This window comes from Pomacea canaliculata, linkage group LG14, assembly GCF_003073045.1.
Source record: "Pomacea canaliculata isolate SZHN2017 linkage group LG14, ASM307304v1, whole genome shotgun sequence".
In the NCBI taxonomy this organism is placed as follows: domain Eukaryota; kingdom Metazoa; phylum Mollusca; class Gastropoda; order Architaenioglossa; family Ampullariidae; genus Pomacea; species Pomacea canaliculata.
The window spans coordinates 2,983,655-3,010,375 of NC_037603.1; the positions used below are offsets into that span (position 1 = coordinate 2,983,655).

A 26,721-nucleotide genomic window follows, 5' to 3' on the forward strand; every position below is an offset into this window, starting at 1 on the left:
TGATCATAGTGTTTTTTTGTGGTTATAGCATTTGTAACCGCCTAGTTTTTTTCATACAGAACCAATTTACCAGGAGTATCGATCTGAAAACGTGTCCTTAAACGCATCATCTTAATAGCCAACGGAGTCCTAGCATCGTTTGGTCTGCAGAAATCAACCACCGACTGCAGGAATCAAAATGCCGGTCCGTAAACAAGGTAACAAACATTATTTAAATACCATCAGTAAGATTTAGCATGTTCAAAGACGTTGCAAAAGAAACAGAAGTTACATTTAATTGTGATGTGATGTGTTCGACGAGTATTGCAGTAGTTCTAAAATTTTTAACAGATATAATTCAGCTGTTTACAGCGACGCGGAAGCGACCTTTTTAGCGTCTGCTGTACATTGTAATGTAGTTTACGCAGTTAAGATAATCCATAGTTTATCTTTCTTGTGGTTCGGTGAGTAAATAATGCACTTTTTAGTTTGTCACGCAGTTACTACAGCAAACGACGCAATATCCAATTTGAATTTGACAGTAGCTCTGATTTTAAAGTTTCACACACACGGAAAGGAGGTCATTAACCCTACAAATGTTGAGGTGATCCGAAATGATTTGACACTCTCGCTGACAGAACGCTTGATTGTTAGTTTTATCCGTTTAGCATAACTGCTTACCACACCTCTCCTCGCTCTTTCAAAAGCAAAAGAAAAAAAAAAACACTTTTTTCTCCTCTCCCCTAAAACACAGGGAAGCATACAACAAGATTGATATCATGTGATAGCATTTCTGGAATTTACAGGATCGTGGTTACATTTAAAATGAATTCTAGTTGTAGTCATATAATTAGGAGATTCTCAAAATTCATTTTAGGCTAATGTTTTCTGTCTAATTTTTATTTTTGACTTGTGCAACTTGTTACAGATGGTTGTGATCAGTTTTAGCTTATACAATTTTCAAAATTCAGTTGCTGCATCTGAGAAACTAGGAATTCCATAAGTGTTTGGGATTTTAATTTATAAAAACAAATTGAGAGATGGTTTCTGGTAATATTTAGGTGTTTTAAAATAGTTTTGTAAGTTTTTCTACAGCAAACCCTTTTCCATGTGTCAGGTGTTTGCTAGTATCAGTTTGTCTCTTGCATTTGTGTTTTTAAATGGTGGAGGTTAAGAGTAAGGTTACATTATTTGAATATTTATTAAATCATTATTTACCTTTTAACATCATACTGATCATCTTTTCAGCATATGAGATGTAAAATTGAAGTATAATAAACATAGTTATTTGGACCAGGTGTGAACAGGTAGTGTTTGCAATAACATAAACAGTATTCAAATACATTTAAGTGAAAAACAAATTTTGCTTACGCAGTTGTATAACACTTGATTGCAATTTTTTTCAGATGCCCACAGGGCACTGGAATTGCTTGAAGACTACCACAATAGGCTGACTAAGCCTCAGGACCGACCACTGAAAATGGCGATTGAAAGAGTTATTCGCATATTTAAGAGTCGTCTGTTTCAAGCACTGCTGGGTAAATATTGCATTACTTTTCTGCTGGAATGTGTGTGGCATGCAAAGCATTGATAGAATTTATTTACTAATCATATACCATGTGCCTCTTGTATTCCTGCTTATTTGTAGTGCTCAGCTTGATGAGCTCCACACTTTTGGGGTTTTCTTTTTAGTGTTGGGATAAGAAAGGTTTTCAGTCTATATATTTCCATAGACTCTATGAAGTAAAGTATTACATTGTACATAGTTCTTATACAGAAATACTACTTTCAAGTTTTATCCATAAGTAACCAGAAACTTATTTTTTAGTTTTATATTTTGAGTACTCTGTTTAGCTATAAAACAGTCTGGCTAGCTGTGTATGTGTGTGTGCTCATGTATACATGCAGATATAGATTGCATGCCACTTCTACAAAGTTAATTTGATATTATATGATTGTAATTTTTCTGATAGCTAAATAAAAAATATATTTATGATACTGCTGTAAGAGATACTGAAGCTTAGTATGTCTGTTGGTCAGCATCAAGTCAGATTTTTCTGTTTTCATTACACACAACCAATATACTTATCCAAATTTTCTAGCATGAAAAAATTATGATGAAAATGAAATATATTTTAAATTCATTTGACAGATTTAATATGCTGGTAAAACAGGCACCGGAATGTTTTTTAACTGTCAGGAGTATTCACATTGTAATCCTTAAGCGTGTTTTTCCATGAGTCCTTTTTTGTTTCACATATCTTTTAGTACCGTTTCACCTTTTATTTTGTAACAGCAGGCATTATCCAGGAGTTGTTTTAAAATTCCACAGTTTGCATGGAATTCAGACTTGCATGGAGCACAAACACACATCACCATACTCTGCTTTATTTATTAGATGTTTTTTGTTATATAGCTACCATGTGAACGTCAATGGAACGTTTTTGTCCCTCTCTACTAAAACAGAAACATCTTTTTAAAAAATAGAGATGCTATAGAATGAGAACAAAATGGGATATGATCATGGCAGAACTAGAGGCGTGAAAGTGCTTATTTATACTTAGTAAACAAAAATACTGCTGTGTTTACAAATAGCAAATCATATAGCCACCGAATGGCATTTCACAAAGCTGAGACTGAAACAAACCATACTGCAATAAATACCAGTGTCTTATGTCATGACCCAAATTCTGACCTATTTTGTGGTGGAGTATCAGATGTTGCATGAGTTTAGAAGGTGTTGACTAGTGTTTCCTGATAGCTAAGGTATTTTTTTATGAAGTAGAGCAAATGCAGCTCTTTTTTTCTCAAACTGCATGCTGCAGGCATGCTCGCTAGAATAAATGCTAATAATATTTTTTTTCCCATTGCTTAAATTTGCTTCTATTCTCACTCACTAGATTTGTTTTTGAGAATTTAAAATAAAGGCACCAACTGGCGACCAGGATTTGCAGTAATCAAAGCAGTGACTGGTATAAGGAGGTTGTGAGCGGTCTTTGTAATGTGGGAAGGAGAGAGAAAATTGTTCAAGTTATTTTGTTACACTAGTGACATTTCAAAACCAGACATTAGTTTGAGCCACTATAGTAGGTTTGGCATGTTTATAATGAGATCAATAATCATAATTATTATTTTTTAAAAAGGACATTTTACCTTTTTTAAAAAAAAATCACTTATCACAGTCATTTTGGATTTAATGATCTATGTTAAAGGTTTTTGAAATATATTATTACTGTTGTGGGTATTTACTTTGTCTTACCACTTTTCTCAGTCTTTGTAACAGCAGTTGGTGCCATATAAGATAAACTACAATCCAATTTCACCTAGTGTACAATCGCATACCACACGTCTTTATGCTAGCAATCTGTGTGTGAGGCTGAAAACTAAGCTGTTGAGATGATAATCCAGTCTGTCACACAACAGGAGGGTGGAGAGGAGGAGGGGAAGAGATTTGGGGATGGGGGTTAGGGAGAGAATTTTGTATTTGTGCCCTCAAGCATGTTTGTGTGCATGCCTTTGTAGTAACAATCTGTGACAAGCTGAAAGTCAACAATGAAGATGTTAATCACTGTGGAGCTGTTAATTAATTTTGTTTCTCTCTGTGCATGCTATGTGTGGGGAGAAGGGTAGGAGAGAGAGAAGCATGTATGCATGCATATGCATGATTGTGCATGCTAATCACCATCTTTTAATTCAAATATTTCAGGCACAGGCATTTCAGACACCCCCCCATTGATTACTGATGGTGCTTAAATCTTTTTCTTGGTCTCTTTTGAAGTATGAATAGGGTTTCCTTTTTTCCTCATGTTCACACCCCCTTCCTTCCATTTATCATTTAAATAGTGAGCTGCAACCCAAGTCTTGAGCAACTTGAATGTCAAACTTGCTGGAAGATTTGTAGCACACTTTTCTACTGGGTGCTGTCATTATGGTTTTATGGAAGTAATTCTTTTTGGGGGAAGGTGGGAGAGAAGCTCCCCATGACTGACCTAAATTCTAACCTGACATCATGGCCCATACAGAACATCCAGCCCACTAATGAAGTGTTACCATAGTAGCAAGCCTACTTTTGTGAGAATCCAGGACAAATGTGTTGATGTGAAAGAAATGTTTGGGCCAAATTGGATTGTGCAGGTTGTGCAAGCTCTCAGAACAGGTAGAGAGCACAATCATAGATTTTTTTAAAGGAAAGAAAATGTCAGTTTAATACACAAAATTAAAATTTCATGAGTTTAAAAAAAAGTCTTCCTGTAGAATTCTGCTGAAAAACACTACTCCATATAGCACTACTAAGTTCTCTTCTAATTGTTTACTGTAGCCAGTGCCTTGAGGAAGGGGTGAGGGAGTCTTTTTTTGAAATAGTTCATGCTCACCCAGTAACCATGTTGAGGGTTCTGAGCCTTCATGTATCAATGTTGTAGAATAATAATAATTGTTTGTTGGTGCACGACTGTAAAAGCAGTAATAGTTCTTCCTAGCTTAATTCTGCAGCCTATGTATGTATATGTGAGTGCATGCACATGCACCTGTGCTTGATTTGTATCAGAAAACAGTGTAATATTGTCTTAGTACTATATTAATAGTATGTGTAACACAATGGTTTCCACACTTAGCACATGTTATGACCTATGCAGACATTTTATTTTATCATCAGTGTTTTTTCTCCCTTGATGCACTGTTTGGGAGCTTTCCAATATTCTAGCTATAGCTTTGTCATATTCCCGTGTGGCATCGGCATTTCTGGAAATGCATTTGATTTCTGGTGTGGCATTCATGCACACGAAAATGGTCTGTAGTAGGCCATCAGGAGGCCCTCAGATTCATCATGGCCAGGTCATTCTCTTGCTCCTATGCCATTTGTATTGATCCAATAATGGCCAGAGGGGAAGGGTCCTACAGCTATAGGTTACAAGTGATTGCTGCAGGACTGAAGAAATGAGAAGAAAAATAAATAGAATTTAACGCACACATATGTACATGAACTTTTACACATACAGTGTAGACCCAGAGGGCAGTCCTATGTATAAGAAAATATGGGCTGTGTGCCAGTAAATGTTTTATCTTTTTATAAAAAAGCATTCAAATCCTTGCCAGGGTTGGATTATTTGCACAAAATTTTGTGGACACAAAGTTCATTCTAGTGATGCAAAAACATAGTTTCATATATTTTTCAGCTTGCTGCTGTTAATTGCATGTATTTGGCGTACATACATATGTGTACAATTTGTCACTAAGTGTGCAACTATTGCCTGCAGATCCATTTTGTGTGTGCACTGATGTGTTCTTATGGAGATGTTCATATGAAACTAATTAGTGTAAATGCATGCAGGTTTGCACATACATCTCTTATCCTTTATTTGAGAATCTGAACTGTTCGCATAAATATGATTTACTAGATGTAAGATAATCACTCCTTTCCTTTGACAGAATCAGGAACCATTTTCTTTCTGATAGTACTCAGTTTGCAGACGTTTGTCTTTCCTGGTGTTGCAGATATCCAAGAGTTTTATGAGACAACCTTATTAGATGACAGCAAAACTTCTCACGAGAAGACCATGGAAACCTTACGGATAGCCAGCAAGTGGGAACGTGAAGCTCCTATTGTGAACAGTCAGCCAAAGACAGAGGTACATCTTTCTTAGCTTTCATGTTTTCTTATTGTGCTATCTTTTAGACTGTTTAGAATAAAAAAACAGCTGGAAATTATGTTGGCTAAGAAAGGTGAGGTTGAATATGATACTAGTATTGCAATCTTTATGGGGATCACTATGTCTCAGGCAGCTTATGTCTGCAGTAATGCAACATTATTTATTGCTTAATTAAATTTTAAGACAAATCATGAAAAGCTCATCCATGTTACTTGTTGAGAAAAATGAGATTGATCAGTCAATTAGAATGATTAAGAGCTAAAGCTTTCATCTCTTTATTGATTAAACTTTGAACTTTGTGCTAAAACAATAAGCGTTTACTCTGGAGTAATTTAAAAATGTATAGGTTGTTAAAAAGAATAGACTTAGTATATCAAATATTGCTCCTCATATGTTGGATTCAAAACTCAATGGGCGGTAGCTGCAGTGGCCACGTGGCTTCTGTATGCTTGTTTGTGTGATAACCTGTGATTGCATGTGGGTGTGATCAGTATATGTTGGTATAAATATGTGATGTTCTTGTTGGTGCCACTTTGTGCAGGAATTATTTTATAGATGGTGAGCTGCTTAATTGTCTTCTGGGACAAATAAAGTGCAAAAGCATTCCTCAGTCCCATCAAATCTGATAACCCAGTCTTGCCAGAAGACAAAAAGATCAGCTGTTAAATGAAACCAATAATAAAATAGCAACAGGAGTTACTGAACGACAGTTAGAAAAAACACACCATTAATTCTCTGCTAATCAAATAAATCCAGTGAAATCTAGAACGACAGGAAGCGGATAGCGGTTAGAGTGCAACGTTGGAACTGAGAGGCATACTGGTCCCAAATAGTGCAGCAAACTTCCACCAGTTGACCCAGCTGGCAGGAATGGGTACTTGACTTCATAGAGGGTTAGGGAAGAAAGCAGTGAGGGATGGCCTTGAGAAAAGTGAGGTCTCTAATGCCTCACCCCCCACCAACCTGAAAAGGTTTCTTAGCAGATAAATGAACAATGACCCATTAACATGCAGCTTTAGAGATGGATTAAGCACCCATGTACTACCAGAGAGTAAACTTCCAAGAAAGTTTTAAAAAATTTCTTCAATCAAAAGTGAAATTATACATTAAGTATAAATATTCTTTTTTACTCATTAATTTTAGCATCCCATTTGCTGACAAGCTTTTAAATTAAAACTTTGCATATAAAGCTGTTCCAGAATGCAAAGACTTTATAAAATAACATATCATTGATACAACTAAATAATAAAAGAATAATTATAAAATTCATATGGTACTGCAATAAACCCATTGATGGTAAACAGGGGCAAATTGCAAAGATTTAAAATTGTATAAAAGGTAAGGTAATAAATTTATGCATAATAAAAAAATTGCATTATAGTAGCTGTAACAAATTATTGTGCCACTGGGTAAAGAGGAAAGGATTACAGACTGGCAGGAAGGGAACTAGCAGCAGTAATCGCCACATAGCCCTCAGTCAACTCTCACAGCTCAGACCATTTCCCTCCACCTCCCCCTCTTTTCAACTCATTCAATGCTTTTCTTAAATATATTTTTTTTAAAAGATGTAAAGGCAGAAGCTTTTAATTGGTGTAAGATAGAGGTAATTGCAGTATTGTGGCAAATTTTGGTGACTGAAATGCATTCGCTGGATAATGCACCTTGTGAGCCTTCAACCTGCTGTTACTAGACCTCTTATAGTGCAGTAGTGTCTGGAGTATTTGAGGAGTACTTCAGAAACGATGTAAATTGAGGAGCTTGGAGAGAAGGGTGGAGGAATTGTAGTAGCATTTTGACAAATACTTGGACAGTGCAAAAGGGGTTTTGAGTATTTGTTTTAACTCGTAATTTAGCAATGAGTCTTCATTCAAGGGTTCTCAGCTGGCTGGAATACACCCTGTTGAGAATAACACCTGTAAGCACAGTGTGCAGTAATGCTCAAATCTGTCAGGGAATGTCACTAGAAAAAAAAAATCTCATTATCAGTGTGAGATCGTGCATGTGCACTTATGTGTGCAATGGGTGAGCACCTGTAAGGTGGATTTGCTGAAGGAAAAAACTGTACAGTTATAAGTCTTATAGCTTATGAAATAGTTGAACATTAAATTTTTTTAAAGGTTTTGAAAAGAAGATCAATAAAGAATTACCTTTCTCCTTTTTAAAAAAAAAACAATTTGGCAACACAAGGAGGGGGTATGAGTTGTGTAAAATGTGTGAACAAATGACCTAATGTACTGTTTGTAAAAAAGCTTGCATTGATTAGTTTATTTCCATCATTTACCATTTAACAATTATAGTGAGAATTAGCATAGCGTGTTAATTAGCATACATAGAGTGTTTTTATGTTCCTTAAAGGAACTTTGTTAAAAGAAGTTTTCTCATTCATACTAATGCATCCAGTTGATGCTCAAAGATTAGTAAATGCACTGTAAACATATTCAGAGTAGAGCAGGCTAACATCCTCCAGTGTAGTGAGGCCAGCGCAGATAAGGGTCAAGGCTCTCAAGCTAGACAAGCAGGCATTGATGGTTTAGGGGTGTGACCTCATATTCCAAAACAGGGACGTTCACACTGCCTGGCATTTTCAGGCATTTTCACTTCCTCCAGTTTGCAGGAGGATGTCAAGAGTTAAGTGTGCACACATTTCAGACCTTTCTTCTTTATTGATGAAAAGCTTGGATTTTATTGTCTGGGCAAAAAACTGGTGTGGTTGGTTTTAAGAAGGGTAGGTAGAATTTTTGAAACAAAGAAAGGTGGAATATTTGGATTGTTTTGAAGAATTTAACTGGCTGATTTATAAACAACAATCTATGATTAAAATGCTTAGAGAATATGACTTTTCTCGTTCAAGTTATACAGGATGTTTTTATTTTGCCCATGAAATGCCTGTTTTCCATTTTTTTTGTTACAGTGTTACATATTATTAGTCATTTCTGCTCTTCTTTTTTGGTAGTCTAGGAATGTCAAAGTATCCCTTTGCCCATCTGGCTAGAGAGCTCTCCAGCTATTGCCTGTAGATGTGTGTGTCACTTTTTGTGCCTACTCTTTATCTGTGCTTCAGTTATGGCACTTGCTATCTTGTTTGCCAATGTCCCATCACCAGGTTGCTTCTGTTCACAGGCGCTTTATTGACTAGTTGTCTCTACTGCCACATTTTCGCCATCTTGCTTTGCTTTAAGATCTGTTCTGTCAGCAGCATAGATTTAACTCTCTGATCCCTTTTCTGCAATTGCTCCATGAATTTTCTGTTGACTAAACTGGTGTGCCACTTACTGTTGTGAGCCCCAGTAGACAGCCAGATGCTCTGCTGTCTCAAGTCTTTGTTGCAATTGGAACATTCATCTGAATCTCTTGTTGTCTTGGGCTTGTGGTTTTTTTGTTTGTTTGTTTTTTGTTTTTGCCAGTTTTATGCTACCTCATTACTCACCGTTTTTGTTCTCACTCTTTTTTTACTGAGCTGCCCCAGCATGCTTTGTGTGCAGGTTCTTCTGTATTATGTTTATGGCTGTTAATGTATCTCCATCCATTGTTTGCTGGCATGTTTTGGTCTGTGTCTGTGTGTATTTTTTGTATGAATTTTATGTCTTTCTTTGTATATTAACCTGTCTTTGTAAAGTGCATTGAGCCTTCTGTTAAGCAGGGAAATGTGTATGTGCTAATTCTGTTAAATAGGGAAATGTGTATGTTGTATATCTGTTAAGTAGGGAAAAAAGCAAGATACTCTTATTTACTAATATAAGAAGTGTGTGTTGTTATGATGGCACGACTTAATTTTATATGATTATGCACTGTTGTGCATCGTTACAAAGTCGCCAACCATCCATTACCTTTAAATGCAGTTTTCCACAATAGGATTTCTCATGGCAGTTTTTAATGTCTTGGCTTTTTCTATATATAAAAAAAAAAAGAGTTGCATATGACCTATCGGATAACACATTTTATCACGTGACTTAAAATTAGTCCAGTAACTCTTACGGTAGCAACCTTATTTGATTTTATAAAACAAAGAAAACTCAGTCTATACCCCTTCAAAAATTCAAGATTGATATGATAAAAAAGCTTTGGTTTTAAGAAAAAAAGAACTCTCAAACAACTGTTATAATTTTTGTAAAATGATAAGCTGGTGCCAGACATGCTTTTAAAACGTTAAGGGATTGCTGAGATTCCATTTCCTCCCCCTACCCACAGTTTTAGGACTTTTAATTTTACTTCTTATTCATTGCTTCTGCAGTGGTTTCTTCTTGTTGTTACAGTTGATGGATTTTCATTTTCTGTTTTTTTTTTTTAAACTCTCTTGTAGCATTTCTCATCACCACAGAAAATGAATTCTCAGTGGAAGATGACCTGCCTCCGCCGCCACCTGAACTAGTCCGTCTGCCCGAGACACAGCCGGTCACCGAGAGACCAACTGTCACCATCACAACAGTGACCCGCACAATTCCAGCGTACCTGCCTATGACAAGGAACTGCCACCTCCAGTAAGTTACACTGAGAAGCTGCTCTGTTTCTCACACTTAAGCTATTTTAAATATCACATTTCTTTAAAGATTCCTGCATATAGCCTCAAGATTGTCAAAAAAAAAAAAATTTCTACTGTAGCCAGTAGCAGGTTTTAAAATATAGTTTTTTTATTGCAATAGTGGTGATGATGGTTGTGGCTATGTGAGTATATTTGCATGTCTGTACATTTGTGAAAGGTATTTGTGTATAAGCAAAGCTGCTTAGGTATATTTGTAAGCAAAAGAATCTCACAAACAAGCTGGAATGTGGTTATTGTAGGAGGATACTGCAATCACGTTATTTAATTTCCTTAAAGATGCCTAGAAGAAAACAGGTAAGATTTTGCTGATTAAAAGACCATGGATGGATTTGAGGGTGCGAGGAAATTGAGGCATCTGGTGTGCACACAAATTCAAATTTAATAGTGTCACAGTATTGATTGTATGAAAGGCAATTATTTTTTTTTTTTTATCTAGTCATCTTATTTTTTGTACAGGGGATGTTGTGTTATTGTCAAAAAATAAAAGAAATATTTTATGTAGATTTTTTTTTACATTTAAATAAACAGTTTAGAAAGCTGTCAAAACTTAAATTCATCATACATTATTTTGTGGCCCTTACTGCCTCATTTTATGGCAAGTGGCATTTATTGTGTCATATGAGCCCATTTTGTAGGAAGATTATATTGATATTCAGAATATTCAGATTTCATAAATTCATTGAAGAGAAGCTTAAAGAATTAGAAACAGAATATCAATAACTAATCGATAATGTAAAGGGTACACTAGACTTTAAGGGAAGTAATATAAGATACTGGCAGTGAAAGAGTTGTCTTTCTTACATCATCATGAAATGCTGACTTGTTAGTGTTGATGCGTGTGCACTTATGTACTACTTATCACTAAAAATATGCTTTGGGAAAAAAAAACAGATTCTACTCAGACTATTTTTTAGATTTCAGGAAAGTTTTCAAAGCTCCTAGTAAAATGAGAACATAGTTATTAAGTATTAGAGTAAAGTACCACAAAACAGAAGCTTCTGGCTGTTTATTAACTAAACATACCTCCACACAAGAGATGAATTTATAAAATCTGATGATGGAAAAAGTCTTTGAAGGTTAAAGGTAAGATGTAGTATTGATCCCGTACACTTCTCCCAAATTCCCCCTACCCTTTCCCATTTCCTTTGGTGGCCTCCATTATAGCCAGCCCTGAAGGTCTGTAAAACAACTCACCCAAATTTTTTTTAACCTTTCTTTCACATTTGATATTCTCTAACTATAGTTTAAGTACTTGTATTCAGTCCTTCTGTTGCTTGTGGACAAATATGGAAATTGAGTATAAGATAGTACAACATTTCATGAAGTTGTAATATCCACACCTGTCTCCCAAATTTCATTTCAAAATTTCATGTAAAGAGTCAGTCAACAGTATGAAGGCATTTCAAGTGACTTTCACAGACCATTAAAAATGTTCTTAGATATTTACAATTTTTTGGCTGGCATTGTTTTGTATAAACCCTATTTTTCTCCTAGTGGCTGACGTTTATTTCCTACATTCATATATTCTGCATCTCATAGAAAGATTCAAAAGCAGTTGGAGGCAGCAAAAATGTGAAAATGTGCTGTCCTTGCGCACCATCACTAAGCATCATTTGCTGGAATAGTGTACAGTTTTTGCTGGTGCATTAAAACAGAAAGTGGCAGTGTTTCATATCACATCTTTTAGCAGCTCACAAACTGGTCAGGTGACATAAAGTTTAACTCATGATGGCAAGTGAGAGATACGCAAATTTTCTGGGAGCTTGGACAATATAGTTAGTTTAACACCCAGCAACAGAGCAAACACAGACATGTGAAAAAGGTGTGTATACACATATGCATGCACATTTCCATAATATGCTTTTACTGGATAAGTGAGAAACTAATGCTGCAGCACTTGTTAGGACTGTTTTGCATATCAGTTGTCATTGATGCGAAGTTGGTGTTGCATATTAAAAGAAACTTTTAAGAAAAGAGACCTTGAATTCCATGATTCAGGTGCATGAATCTGATAAAAATGGGGTTAGAAGGTGTTTTTTTTCCCCTTAATATGGTACCATTTTTCATTTCCTTATCTTGCCTTCTTCTCTGATAGTTATCCAGGAACCATTATAGTTCCCAGAATTAATGTCTTCCCTCATGATTGTACTCTGCTCTTAGTTTGGCTTAAGGTTGTGACCTCTAGCCGGTCAAGGCAGACATTGAGACTTACTGAGGCAGTATTTGAGTAAGAGAAGAAAATATCGATATTATGACTTCAGTAGCTCACAGCGTTCACATTTAGCCTGAGTGACCCCAATCTATATTTTAAGGATCATTTTCATCCCTTGTGCCACGTTGTAATGTGCAGGATGATGTGGAACTAGCAGAAAAATGCATGCAATCTTTAATAAACTTAAAATGGTGTCCGCCAAGGCAAGCAAGATCATTCATGTGTTCAGGAAGATGCCATTATTACGCTCTTTCTTTAGTGTCTGCAGCGAGGCTTATCCCCTCCCTGCCGCGATTCGAGTCATAAAAGTTGTTGAACTCAAAAGTCATTGGTCTTCAAGAGGATTAGCATCTTTGATAGAGAATTTAGTTGGTTGCAAGTCGTGATTGTTTTCCCTGTGATTAGGGATGTATATTTTCTTTATCCTGGCCTGGCTTTCCTCTTGCTATTTGCGGCGGTTAAATGCATGGTGGCTTTTGAAACTGGGAGATAATTCCTCTGATGTTTTGATCATGTAGTTTGGGTTTGGAGCACAGAGAATCTCTTTTCCTGCTCCTTCTCTATCTAGCCCGCCTGCCAATCCCTCTTAACCCCTATTAACTCCACTTATCTCTTTCAGAATCATCAGTATGATTTAAGAAAAAGGTTTATTGCCCGTAAACGCTACAATCTTCCAAGCGCTTTTACACTTTCTTTACTGTTGTTCTTTAACAAATGAGACTGAGGAAGTTGTCTGCTTTTTCTGTATAAGACTTTTTTTGCTGCTAGGAAATTTCAGTTTAGTAATATAAAAATATGAATGAATATTTTTGTCTTCATTCTATCCGAGAGGGCGTGGTCCTATTGAATAAAATATTTGGTTACTTACTCCTTCCCTTTCTCCTCCCCTTGTCCATCCGATTTTTCTTACTTGCTGGTAGTCCACCAGCTTGTCTCTTTACTTTGTATCTTTCCTTGTGCTCTCAAATGTCATTCATAGGGCAGCGAGGATTCCAGGGGCACCAGCCAAGATACCCATATGCTCCGTAAAAAGTATACACGCTGAATTAAATGCAATAGACTGACATCTCTTCTGCCCGAGTTCAGTCATGTAACGCAATCTTTTAAATACGAAACCCCACAGTTCCTTCGAGTTTCGATAAACTGGTCGCAGGTTTCTTGGGAAAGGATAGACCAGTTTATCAGTCAAGTTCTGAAGTAATGAAGGATAAACATTTTTAGCTGTGAAATTGTTAGTATTGATCGGGTGGCATTCTGGCCAAATTGTTTGGAGCTCGTGGAGCAGCAGCAGTTGCACCAAAGAGCATCCCTTCACTTCGACAACATTTATTTCCTATTTCCTTTAAGATGACTCCCAATAATTTTTTTTTGAAAAAGGCTTCTTTGCTAACACAATCCAAAGGAATAGCGTTGTAAATACGTCCTTTTAAAACTTGCAAACGTTAAGCAGATGAACTGAGCGAAATGTAGCATATTTTAGTTTTTTTAATTTAATGTTTATTTCCCCCCTCGTCATCGTCTTACCCAACCCCGCCCCAGGACTGCGTGTCCTTTCAATTAGCGGAGGCCATGCGGTAACTGTAAGGTTGGGACTGATGAGAGACATGCAAGAAGTGGCTATTGGGCAAGCTTTTAGCCAAGCGTGGGGAGTCCTTTTCTTGCAATTTGCTCCCCTCTGCCCCTCATTTCAGAGAGTTTATTTTGAAAATGAATCGCTGTCCGCGCGGCGTCTTTGCGATGGCTGGAAATGTTGTGATGCATAACTTGAAGAAGAGAATCTCGGCAAGGAAGAAACGCAAAAAAAGAGAGAGAGAAAGGACCTTATTTTCAAAACGTTAAAAAAATTCGAAAGATTTCCAAATTAACAGCGAGGGAGAGCGTGCAATCAGGTAATGGCTGTTCTGATGTGAGCGACAGAAGAAAAATTAGTCTAAAAAGCAGCCTTGTTTCCTAGTCTCTTCTTTCAAGAGAAATAGAGGGGAGGGAGGGGAGGAGAGAAAGAGGCTGACTTTATAAAATAAATAATGAAAAGCTGAATGGCTCCTTCTCCACACTGCGTGAGACATACTTGCGCGTTTACGATACGTTTCCGGAAGGTTCGTTGTGGACCATTCATAACGGCGGCCAAACGTTTTTTTAAGTAGAGACAACCGGTGATTGATCCCTGCGTCAAGAGGTTAGAAATCATAGCCAACATTTCATTCGGGACGAAACTCTAGAAGTCAAAAGAAGAGAAAAGCATAAAAGTGAGACGAGTAGTAATGATGATAATAGGATTTATAAAGTTCAGTTTCCAACACAGACGTGAGCTTAATACGCTTTGCAAGATACAAGCTCAGTCAGGGGCGATACAAAATATGAAAAGGTTTTATAGGACTTGCTCTAACAGGGCTGTTCTTATCAGGGAATCTTAGGACCGGGTGTACGGTCGCCCCTTTGCGATTTTTATTCACCTTAACTGAAGGGTGCTAACCACTCTTTCGTATATACTATTTTCTATTCCACTTCTAACTATCATATGCTGCGGACCAACGCTCTGGACATTGTAGTAATTGGTGTCACGGGCCATGCTCCTGCTGTTGCTGTGAATGGTGCAACCAGAGATGACAGAGAACGTTCCTTGTCCACCCACAGATAGTGTGGTCATTTCCTTAGTTTATTCCTTGTTACTCCCTTGAGGAGCATAGTGCCGCAACACCACCTCGCCAGCGGACCCGGTTTGGGCAGCCCCCTGTAGTTGGGCCCATGTGGTTCCGATGTCCTTTGCCTCACTTTCTACTGTTCTTGGTCATTTCCTTAGCCCTCGTGAAACCTTTCGTCACACCAAGCCTCGATTCCTCAGAAGACGTCGTGCGCAGCACAGCACAGGTCACTTCAGGGCCTTCTCTTCTGCTCTCCTGTCGCACCGTTTGCCCTCTTGGCGCTTTTTCCTGCCTTTTGCCCAAAACGATCAAAAGCTGTTGGGCCGAAAGCCTGTCGTCCGAGAAACCCGATTTTTGTTTGTTGTTGGGTCCCCTCCTCCCTTTTCTAGGGGGATCGCGACGTCGCTTTCGTCACCTCAATCAACGGTATGGAGGGCAATTAATCAAATTATCCATCCCCCCTCACCTTTCCTACCGCCTACTTTTTGGCCGCGAAGCCTATGTCGAGGTGATAATGACAGCAAGAGCTTTTTACAGGAAACCCATCATCGGATGCTGGAGTGTTGTGTAGCCTGCGATTCCTCCACCTCAGCGGAACTTGTGATGTTAACCTGTGCTTTTTTCTGATTGGTAAAGCTGTTTTGCCATAATCTCTTCTTTTTCCAAAGCACGCCTCGACCTAACATCTTATCCATCCGTTTGATACCGTCGGCTGTCTGCATCTTCCTCCCAACCATTTTGTTTCAAACTGGACCGTGGTAGAATGGAAGTTATACATTTAGAATCGCTTCTCTATACCCCTAGAACCTTTTACCTTTGTTTGATTCCATTTCAGCAAAAATTTGCACCTATCAGCGCGAAATTGATCGGAAAGCCAGACTTATTATCCCCACCCACACACACATATACACTGTCCTGACTCTTCCCCCACTCTCAGCTCTTTAGCACTGTCATCATCAAACAGGCTTGACGAGGTGGTGTCTTTGTAGCAGTGGACACGTGATGGCGAATGCGTGCCTTCATTGAAGTGTCTTCCGTTAGCAGGAGCTTACCACTCCATTTACACACACACGCACACACAGGCGTTTGCCTGGTTTTTTGTTTGTTTTTTCTCTCTCTGGCATGCCATCAACTGTTGAGAGTGAGCGAACAAAAAGTCTTTTTTTTTTTTTTTGCTGCAATCATCAGTCGAATTCGGTCTGCTCATCTTTGCGCCACCCGTGAACCTCACCTCGAGCCGCTCTTGACTGCTTTCCATTTTCAACCCGCTTGCGTGACACAACGACCAAGCTGGGCTAGAGATTTGTAATCGGAACGGGACCTGCCTTCGTGAACCATAAACTCCCTCTCCCACCCCTCCTTCTCCAGGCTGTCCGCTTGCCGCTTCCGCGAGATCTTCGCAACCGCGCCGCTTTCCGCTTAAGCGACAGCAGAAATGTCGCGTCACGCGGTGGCGCGCGGCAGCGCCACCGCCCGGAGGTTGCAGTATCCGCTCGAAGTGACCCGACACTGGAGAGAGCTAGTTTGTTGCCTTGCATGGCCATGAAGTGCGGCCATCGATTGTCATTTTTCTCATGGAAAAGACAGTAGAAGCCTTGACTGTTTTTGTATTTTATTTACTTGTTTTACGCATGGCGGGCTTGCGCGCGTGCTTATGAAAACTCCTGAGACTGATGCTGGGGAAGTTCTACGTTGCGGCGACTCGGGACAAGGGATGACAACGGAAGCCGCCATTATTTTTCATCCAGATCACAGAGTGGTGCACATGGGCTGTTTTCCCATCAGGTGACTTTATGAAGCAAGGGTGCTGTCCTTGCTCTTCTTGGGACGGTGAACCCCGGGGTCCAAACCAGACGAGAGAGAGCGAGAAAGCCAAGGGACTTGAAGAACATTGATTGCTGGATGTGTCCAGGACTCTTCGGGGGAGTCTTTCTGGCAGCATTCATTTCAGATATCAACAGGGGTTAAAAATCCGCACTATCTTGGACGAAGAACTAAGTTCCAGACAAACAGAAACTAGAGTCGAAGAAATCCTGGCCAGGTTAAAGGCAAACGTGTGAAGGAGCCTAAAAGCACGGGGAGTTGGAAGCCAGGATAATTGAATTCGGTGTGTTTGGTGTTAGTTGATCTGCAGTGCCGTGTACAGCTTGGGTTGTCCTCTTCCTCCTCCTTGTCCTCCTCGACTACCCCACACCCTTCGGCTGACGGTTTGTGAAGACCCCACCCCCACCTAACGCTAAGCCTCGTCATCTGTCCATCGATTAGGACCTGGGTGTCTGGGTAGAACAGTGAAAACGCAGCGTAGACGTGGTCTGCGTTGCCGACGCCCATCTAACCCTTTTTTTTAACAAGAAAAAAACCCCCACGGTTTCATTCCCATTGCCACCTCTTCAAAAACATTTTTTTCCCCCATAACGGATTAGCTGGCGGACTGTCGACAAATGATGGCACATGCAGCAAAAGGGACACAAACTTGTCGCCAGGGAAGACACGTGCTACGGAAGAGGCATCCTAGGCAGTGTGCAGCGACACGGGGTTGCTAACACCGCAGCTGTTGTCGTTGTCATCGTCGTCATCGCTGCCCCCGCCGCCGCCGTGATTATGGTGCTGCGCGGGCTGAAGGACAAGCACGTGCTGGAGACGATGTTGTCGTGGTGGAGCGTCCGGTACGGCCGCTTGGGCTACCGCCGGCGAGTGCGTCGGGCGCGCTCCGTCAGCTTCAAGAAGTACGTGGACTTCATCACCTACGACCGCGAGTACCTCCTTACCATGCATGTAAGTCGCCTTGCTGCTGCTGTTGCTGTTACTTGCATGTGCAACAAAGGTTGAACCCGTCGTTCACGCATTGGTTACTAGCAGCAGGCCCTGGGCCAACACATCAGTCAGTAGGCTGAGGTTTTTTTCGGGTTTTTTTGTTGTTGTTTGTTTGTTTTTTTTGTTTGTTTGTTTTTTTGGAGGAGGGGGAGGCTGTTTTGTTTTTGAATTGGCGAGGGTTCCTGAAAGGCACGTTTCGGCACTGTTACGGAAGCTGGATAGAATCTGTTTTTGATGGGACGCTTGGTCGAAACCTCGATTTATTTTGACGCACGTTTGCGGAAAATGGCAGGGTGTTGAAAGACCCGCCCGGTCGATCATTCCACTTTTCATCTCCGGAGCGCAATTTCAAGACGATGATGTTTGATGCCATTTCTTCTTCTTCCTTCTTTCTCTCGCACGCACACACACACACAAAACACATACAAGCATAGACACACATGAACGCACGTAGTATGTTGATTATTTATGGTCGCCGACTCCTTGCGCTTACTGTTTATAAACTGTAGCCATCAGTCTCGTGAAAGTTGTCCTGCTTTCCGACTCTTTCATTGTTCACCAGTTCATTTCATCATTCTTTCCTCTGTCATTCTTTTCCTAAATGCACTTCAGTTTGTTTCCCTTGTCCTTGTAGTAGTTTTTTGTGGTTTTATCCACGTAATATCATGAGCCGACTGCGAGTTCCTCAACGATGCGGGATCCCAGAGCCTATTCCATACTTTCTTACTGAATCCTCCCACGATTTGAAATGCTAACTCCTATACTTTGAGACACATTTGGTCTTCTCGCTAGAGCTTCCTTGCATGGTCTGAATGCCCCAGGAGACGATGAGATACTGATGATGTTGGCAGCAGTACAGTTGTGGAATATCAACACCAGAGTCTGGCCCTTGCGTGCGTCGGTGTTCCAAAGTTTCCGTGTACGACGCGACATTGATTTCCGCTCTGGCACGTGAGTTCCCGCCAAGAAGGAATCCAGGAGAGCGTCTAACCTTCTCAGATGGGAATGAGGTGGCAGAGGTCTGTAATATATTCGCCACAGTTGCTTTGTCAGACGAGAGGGTAAAGAGTTCGTGGTTAAAACAACGACTGGTAGTGGAAGGGGAGGAGGACTTGTGCGTCTTTGGCATCGTGCAGATGTTTTTGGATGGGCAGCCAAGTTGGCGGGCAGCCCCGTTGGTCGCGAGAATAATCGTTAGCAATGAAAGGTGATGTGACCTGATCCAGATCGTTGTATGAAATGGCTGGTGGATTGATCTCCAGACCATATGCACATAAGAACTGGATTATCAAGTCTCTTTTTAAAGGCTGGTTTACATAACATTGTCATGTCGCTTTGTTTTCATTTGTTTGAAAAATGCGTTAAAAAATGTATTATGTTTTTTCCTGATGGCGTGGAATCACTTAAATTCTAAGTATAGTACAATGTGATAACACCTCCACCATGTGATAATGTGATAATACTGCAATGAGGGATGCACAACAAATCCGTAACCCGTTCTGCCGCCAAGTCTGGCGAGATAACGGGTGCAGACGAAATAACTAGTTGAAATTTTACTGATGATGCTGTGTAGGGCATCCAGTACACATACTATTAAGACCTAACCACCCGGCGAATCTACTTGTGTAGCGTCACGGGAAAGTGAGGTCTTGACCTCTTACCAAGACCCAGGTGCGAACTGCGACACTCAACGGCTTGCCTCTCGAGGACGGAACAGAGTTTTTCACTTGGAATTTTGGGAAATCACCATTTAATAATGTACCCAAACCTCATAATAAAAAACGAAAAAACGAGTTTAGCACTCGGGTTGGCCTCTAACGGCGTCTGACACCAGTCGGCAGTTGGGACCTGTAGGACAAACAAATTTTTTTCTTTCCTCCTCACATCATACTCCCTTCCTTCTTGTTCTCTTGTCCCATTCCCACCACCATCATCTCACTTGTCTCCCTCCTCGGACTCGCTTTTGCAGTCTGATCTCACGGGGGTCTGTCACGTCGCTTCCACAAACAAAACTTCTATTGTGGAGCAGAAACAATGTAGTGGAGATAAAAGTGCAGTTCGGAGTGTGTAGGGGAGTAGGGCGGCCCGTTGTTACAGCAGTTTGTGCCTGTGTTGGCATGACACTGATGCTGGTGTTATTGCCATAAATGTCTTGAAGTTAAAGGCATCAAAGACTGTAGGTCACTTCAACCCCAAGGCAGCGTGGAGACGACTACTACACGTGATAGTCAACCGAATGAAATTAAGTGCGGCTTTTCTGTTGAATACAAGTCCTAAACGCGGATTTTTGAAATTCGCGGTGTTTGAACATGCGTAGATCGCACGTCGACAGTGAATTGCTTTCTTGAACATTTTAGTTGAAAACAATATGTATGTCAATAAACATGCATATCATTAATTTATATATATTATTAAATAATATTAAACTCAGGATTTTGATGTCACAGTCGTGCTTGCGCGCTTCATCAGATATTTCTGTGTGTCACCTCGAACTCTCGACCTACTGGCGACGAGGAAATGAACATTTCCTTTTTCCCCCTTTTTAAAATTCACTCCCAATATTTTTTTCAAATTTGCGTATTTTCGCTTCATGAAGCGATCTTAATTAGGGATGCCTACACCAACAAAAACGAAAGTGCTTGCAGTACGTAAAACCCACAACATTTAGCAGACAGGTCAGTCTGGTGCCAACTTGTGCGTGCAGTTGGAGGATTTCTCTACTGGTCGCCTTAACCATTGCCTTCATAGCTTCTCAAAAGTTCAAGGAAGGGAGGAACTCGAGATAACTCAGCGCCATCACACGCAATACATGGACGACAGCTGGAGATGACCGGCTCGCTGAAGTGGACTGCGAACCTGCCACTCACACCAGATTCCTCGCCAGTAGTACTTCCATATAAAATGCTTGTTTACCTTATTATTTAGCTCTCCGCCAGTAGTGCTCCAGTATCAATTGCTTGTTTTCCATAGCATTTAGCATTCCAAATCGCAACATTTTCTATTATGGAAAATCCCTAGGTTTAAAATGTATGGAAGTACTTCACCAGGCGACGGCGGTTACTCGGCGTCGTTTTTTGTCGCAGGTTTCGTGTGGCAATGAAGAGCGCGCAGTAGTTGAGAGAAAAAAAAAATTCATTATCCCACAGATTTGTTTGGGTATTGCCTGGGAGAAATACCAGCTTGGGGCAGGTATTTGGGATCATTGAATGGAAGCCCGCGAGGATTAGACCTCCGAAGTCATCATACACTCGCGAAGTATTCAATCGCGGACAAAATAGTCCTTTCCTTTATGTAACGTCAGACTTTTTTCTATAACGGTGCCCAGCCTGCTGACGTCTTCATATGCACGTGGTCCACTTAGCTGCCACGAATTAGGTCACTTTAAAAGATGAAACTGTATTCTTCTGTATTAGTTGCAAGCTGATCTTTATCTTTATGGTCTTCTTTAAAAGCTATTCTTCGTACGAACAAGCTTGGCAAAGTTTGTGCTTGCCAGATATTAATGTTTTTAAAACTTTGCCAAACTGTGTCAGACCTTCGTCCGTGTGTGCCCCGTTCAGAAGGGCCTTTACAGATCGGATAGAAAATAAGGCAATCGTGCATCGATAAGTGCGTGCGCGGAGAAAGTAGGTCAGCGGAGGAATTGCTACCTACAAATTGCCGGGAGCGGTGAACCCCGCGCGGTTCCGGAGCAGTGGCTGCGACACCAGGCAGTCGATCGCGTGGCGGCGCGCGACATTACCCACCCACCCCGCATCCTTTACCCACCCACCCCGCATACTTTACCACTACCACCCTTTCCCATCGTGCTGGATACAGCTGCAAAGACCGAAAGGACGGATTTAGATCGGGGCTTTGTACTTCGTTTGTTTATGGGTCATCTGTCAAGTACTGGACACCACCCGGTTATAAACAGTGAACAATAAATAAATCTTTATTTACGAGGGTACAGAAGAAGCAAAAGTTACGTGTTTTTACATCTAGCCCTCGGACTAATTAGTAGAAATAAAAACATCACACTTATTCAGAACGAGGCAATAACAACAGAAATTTTGATATGTACAAACGTGGTGCTTTTTATGTTAACTTTGGTGAGAAGGGGTGTTGGTTGACTGGGACGAAGTTAATGAAATCTGAAGTTGAAAATGCACATTTGGTTTCAACAGTTGTTTTCCATACATTTCTGCTGAAAACGAAATGTGCAAGTCTCTCCAAATGTTGATCTGTTTGACCGTGTGTCTGTGTGTGTGAGCATGCGTATATGGGAGGGGGAGAGATGAGAGCTGTTGCAGGCTTAGATTCGTGAGAGTAAGGATGGTGAATGAGTGAAATCCGTGTGTGTTTGTGTGTTATGTTGTGAGCTCTGGCATATAAAGCATGTCTGGGCTGGGAATCATGGTGGATGGAAAAGTGGGTCTTCGTCATCGTCTTGAGCAGTTCTTGAACAGCCGTTAGTTGTGAATGAGGCATTTAACTCCTGTCAACGGGATGCCATCGTTTGCCAACGTGCTTGCCAACTTTCTTCCCCTCCCCCTTCTCTCTCTCCCCCTCTCTCACACACACACGCCCACATTATAGTTAGCAGTAGCATTTTCCAAAGAGGAATATTGGCAATTATTTTGCCCAGGTCGGACGGGTCTGGGAGGCTCTTAAATATTTAATTATACAAGCTGATGGCAAACGTTTATGGTACTCCTACAGATCTGTTTTGTTTTTGTTTTTCCTCTCGCTAAGTTTTATTAGTTTGAGTTTCAGCGATAGACGGGGATTGTTTACGGCAGGCTGTACAATCCTCCGAAGACGCGCTGCTGCGACATCGGAAGAGCACAAATTTGCTTTTAATGAGTGAACTTGCTTCCACGTTCTTCGGTGTCTCCCTTCCCTGATTGGTAACCTGATAGCCTTCATCTGATCCCCATCACATTTGCATTTAGGTGGCTTGAGCGTAGGAAGTTATGAAAAGATGAACCTGCCTTCCCCACCCGCCCCTTTAAAGGGATGAAGGAAAAGACTGCTTTTTGAAAAGGGGTAGCTTTGCCACCCTCAGCAGATATATGGTGCAGAAATCACTGAGCAGTGTTGGTTATTGACTGTGACAAAATATTCATATGCTTCAGTCGTTGGTAGTTTTGAAAGTACGTATGACACATGCTTCACTGTCCGCATATGGCTGTGTGGTATTCGATATCTTGTACAAACTCCTCTCTCTCTCACACACACACACACACAGATCATACACCCACGTACGCACGCATACACCAACATGTCCAAGAAATCGTATCAATACACCCACAGACCAAGCGGGCACCCGCAAACCTCTTCATCCAAGCTGGGTCGAAAAATCGTATCGACTTCACGGAGGACCAGTTTGAAGAGCAGATTCTTGGGAGCCCTGTAAACACCTCTCGCATGTCCCTTCCACATCAGTCACTTGAGAAGGCCTAGCGTCTTCCGTGGAACTGACAGAATTTGCAGTCAGAGTATCGGCTGAAACACCCCCTCCTCTACACACTTCTCCTTCTCTCTCTCTGCTCTCTTCCCTTTCCTCGCATTCTTTGCTTCCTGCATTACCGCCCATCCCCGAACACCAGCCCCTTTCTGTGAACTGCAGTTCAACACCTTTTCCCCCACGTTACCGTGGGTACAGGGTAAAGCCTTCTCTTCCCATGCACAGTAGCTGTGAATGAGACCTACATTCTGGTCGGCCTCCATCAAGCTGGTTTTACAAACTTGGCCTGTCGAGTTAAGAGCTTTGTTCTTTGATTCCATGTTGGCAGCAGGAAGGTGGAGATCAATGAAAGAACCCTTGCAGATTGTAATGTAAGTGTTGATCAGCGCAAAGGGCTTTTTTTTTCTTTAAAATGCCAAACCCAAGTTATGGAGGAAGAGATTTCAAGTGGCTAAAATTTTACCCAGGTTTGGGAAGTTTTGGAATAGATTATTAGAGAGAAATATTTTAATAGTTTACAACTAAATGTATTGGAATTGGAAAGGCATGGTTAATTTTGATGTGCATAGAGTCTTCATCGGCCTGGTGTTTGGGAGGATTAGAAAAGGAGATGTGACAGAAATGTACAATGTAAATTTGGTCGTTTCTTTTTTTAATCTGATTCCATTTGAATCAGGCATAGATCACTCTGAGGTTTTGAAAGCTTCAGAGTTGGAGATTGGCTTCTGCATTATCAAGCATGTTCTCCTCAGTCTTTACATTTAGTCCCTGTAATGGAAAGAAATCAAGACAAGGACCAGGATATTGACAGAAGGCAGGCCAGGCCGTTCCCCCTGTTTAGTTTTTAGCTTTTAGTGGCTGAAATTTCAGCAGACTTTGTGGGCTTGCAGTGGGTGATGGTGGGTTATAGCTACTTGAAGTTAATACTTTTGTAAAGCGAATATAAAAAGAGGATCAAGTGTGTACACAGAATTCTATTTCTGGGTTGGAATTATTCACTGGCCAAGAAAGCCATAAGCATTAAAATGGCTATATCTGTAAAATTAATAAGTGATCATATAAAATTGAAGCACATGTATAGCGGATGTAAAAAAAAAACATTTTGTTTGTTTTGTTGAGTTTTTGTTTTTTTTTTGGGGCGGGAGGTTACAAGGTGGGTGTTTGATAATGTATATACTTATATATGATTTATAAACACATATGCTCACACATTTTGATGAATATGCCGGAAGAACTCCGAGGAGCCCTTCTATAGAGGGCAAAAGGATTAACACTAATACTTTGTAAAGATGAGAATGGAATAAAAACAATCTGTTCAATCATCCGTAATGTCACCCAAGATATTTCAGCTTGTCAGCAGTAGACAAAGGTGTGGATCATTATGATCCATTGAACTATTTGTTTTTAATTAGCAAAGTTTAAACTTAAGATTTTTTGGAACATCATACATTTTTATTCTTACATTGGGAACTTTTTTTCCCTAAATTTCAGCCAGAGGGATCCGAGACAGCAGATTCTGAATATGTAAGTGTCAAGTTTCCACTCGTTCTTTTTTTAAAAATATGAATATGGCATTTATGTGTAAATCACATTCTTCAACATTTTTATGCAGAGGCAGTTTTATTTTTCTTTCAGAGTAATTTGGCTACTTTGTAAACTATATTGCAGAACTAATTATGTCAATATTATGAGAACATCAGATGACAAAGATTTTACAAATTTATGCATGCATTCAGTGAAATAGGTTTCTCCAACCATAAGAAAGAAATATGTTCAAGAACAGATATTTAAAAAAAACAAACAAATTTCCCATTTGACAAGTAGCTTTTTGTGTTGTACACACACACACATATGGATCTATAAATAAATAATGAAAGCACATAATCATCACATACTGAGTGGTAGGCTTAACACAGCGTTCATATAGAAACTGTGTAATAAAAGATACCACAGAATTGCAGATGTCTCTTCAGGATAAATCACATATTGCTTCATCAGCAACAACATGCATCTGCATAGCAGTAGCCAAAGCCCAGTCAATGATAAACAGAATGTCAGCTGCAGCCACAACCTAGTACTTCAAGAAACAACATAGAAACATGAAAGCTTTCATGCCAGCTATTAAGTATTAAGGGAGTGGGAAGGAGATAGTCTGTTAGTGACAGAATTTTTATGTTTATCTGTTGGCATACGGTATTTCCTTGATTTTATTTGCTTATGACTTTTGTTATTTTCAGACAAATGGCGAAGGAGAATGGGAATATGAAGAAATAGACTTGGACAGAGTAAGCCCATTAAACATATATTTAATATTCAGATTAAAAACAGAAAATTTATATTTGGTTTTAGTTATTAGATGCTCATGGTAGTATAGAAGATATTTTTGGCTGCTTGTGAACAATGCTGTTAAACTTCTTAGTTCTGCAGTCTTATTCTTTGCAGAGCTTTTCATATGGTGATGCTTTCATTATGAGTGTGAAGAAAGTATGTTTGTTAAAAGATTCACTTTTTAATGATTTATTTTAATTAAAGCATATTTAATTATATTTGTTAGGAACATCAGCAGCTGACTGTTGACATTCATGTTAGATGCAGCACTCTCTTGTTTCACCATGCGAAAACATTGGATATTTACGTTACTTTCAGCATACGATGTGTAAAACATTCTACTTTATGCAGGTGTAGTTAAGCAGGTGGTGTTCTTAATGTGACTTGAATCATGTGCAGGGCTCTGGAGGTTTGGGCTTCAGCATTGCAGGAGGCTGCGACAACCCTCATGTGGGTGACGACCCCAGTATTTACATTACCAAAATCATTCCTGGTGGAGCGGCAGCAGAGAATGGCAGACTAAGGTACTGGTGCTTCTCTGGCCACTTGTACACTTAATTGGGATGTTAGACTTAAGTAACTTTCTTTGTGCATTGAGTCTTTGGATCGTCCCTGAATATTTTTATCGTGGGGGACATGGGAGGAAAGAAATGTTAACTTGGATGGGTCAGCCCCTGTTCTATACTTGCATCCCATTTGTAAGTTGTTAAACCCACAGAAAAGAAAGTCCCACATTAGAAACAGCTTTACACATTTCATAACTTTCTCACATTTGTGTAAATAGTTTTATTTTTAAAACACGTGAATTTAAAAGCTCATCTGAGCCAGGAAAAAGATATAATAATCTAGGGAAGTAATCCCTAACGGTTCTTCGGGTCCTAGCCTGCAAACATCACCCAGCACAGAAAGAAAAATTGTGACACAAGGCATTGACCACGTACTAGTCTGAGCTCTTGCTGATTCTTCCTCTTGTTACCTGCAAGAGTTTATATAGTTTTAAATCAAGTGAAACTTATAAAATCTGTGATCTGCGGACCCTCTAACCATCGATTACCTCCCGTCTTAGACATTTTTGGTCCCCACGGTTTGTTTGGTTTTCAGCAGAAAAC

At 40.0% G+C, this 26,721-nt stretch overlaps 2 protein-coding genes across 6 annotated transcripts in view; both read left to right on the plus strand.

Moving 5' to 3' along the window:
- The first annotated feature begins 178 nt into the window (after positions 1-178).
- On the plus strand, positions 179-26,170 carry LOC112555520 (disks large homolog 1-like). Its single transcript, XM_025223954.1, has 8 exons — positions 179-197; positions 1,386-1,517; positions 5,473-5,589; positions 9,928-10,105; positions 17,505-17,796; positions 24,776-24,808; positions 25,522-25,569; positions 26,012-26,170. The coding sequence occupies exons 1-8, from the start codon at positions 179-181 to the stop codon at positions 26,168-26,170; spliced, it is 978 nt and encodes a 325-aa protein (XP_025079739.1).
- LOC112555839 (disks large homolog 2-like) overlaps positions 8,234-26,721 on the plus strand; it is a 78,225-nt gene continuing 59,737 nt past the window's right edge. For 4 of the 5 annotated variants that reach the window (XM_025224373.1, XM_025224371.1, XM_025224372.1 and 1 more), the window contains exons 1-5: positions 8,234-8,352; positions 9,928-10,105; positions 24,776-24,808; positions 25,522-25,569; positions 26,012-26,136. The gene's annotated coding sequence lies outside the window, so the exon portion shown is untranslated. The remainder of the gene's footprint in view (positions 8,353-9,927; positions 10,106-24,775; positions 24,809-25,521; positions 25,570-26,011; positions 26,137-26,721) is intronic. The other variant, XM_025224370.1, reaches the window with a different exon arrangement.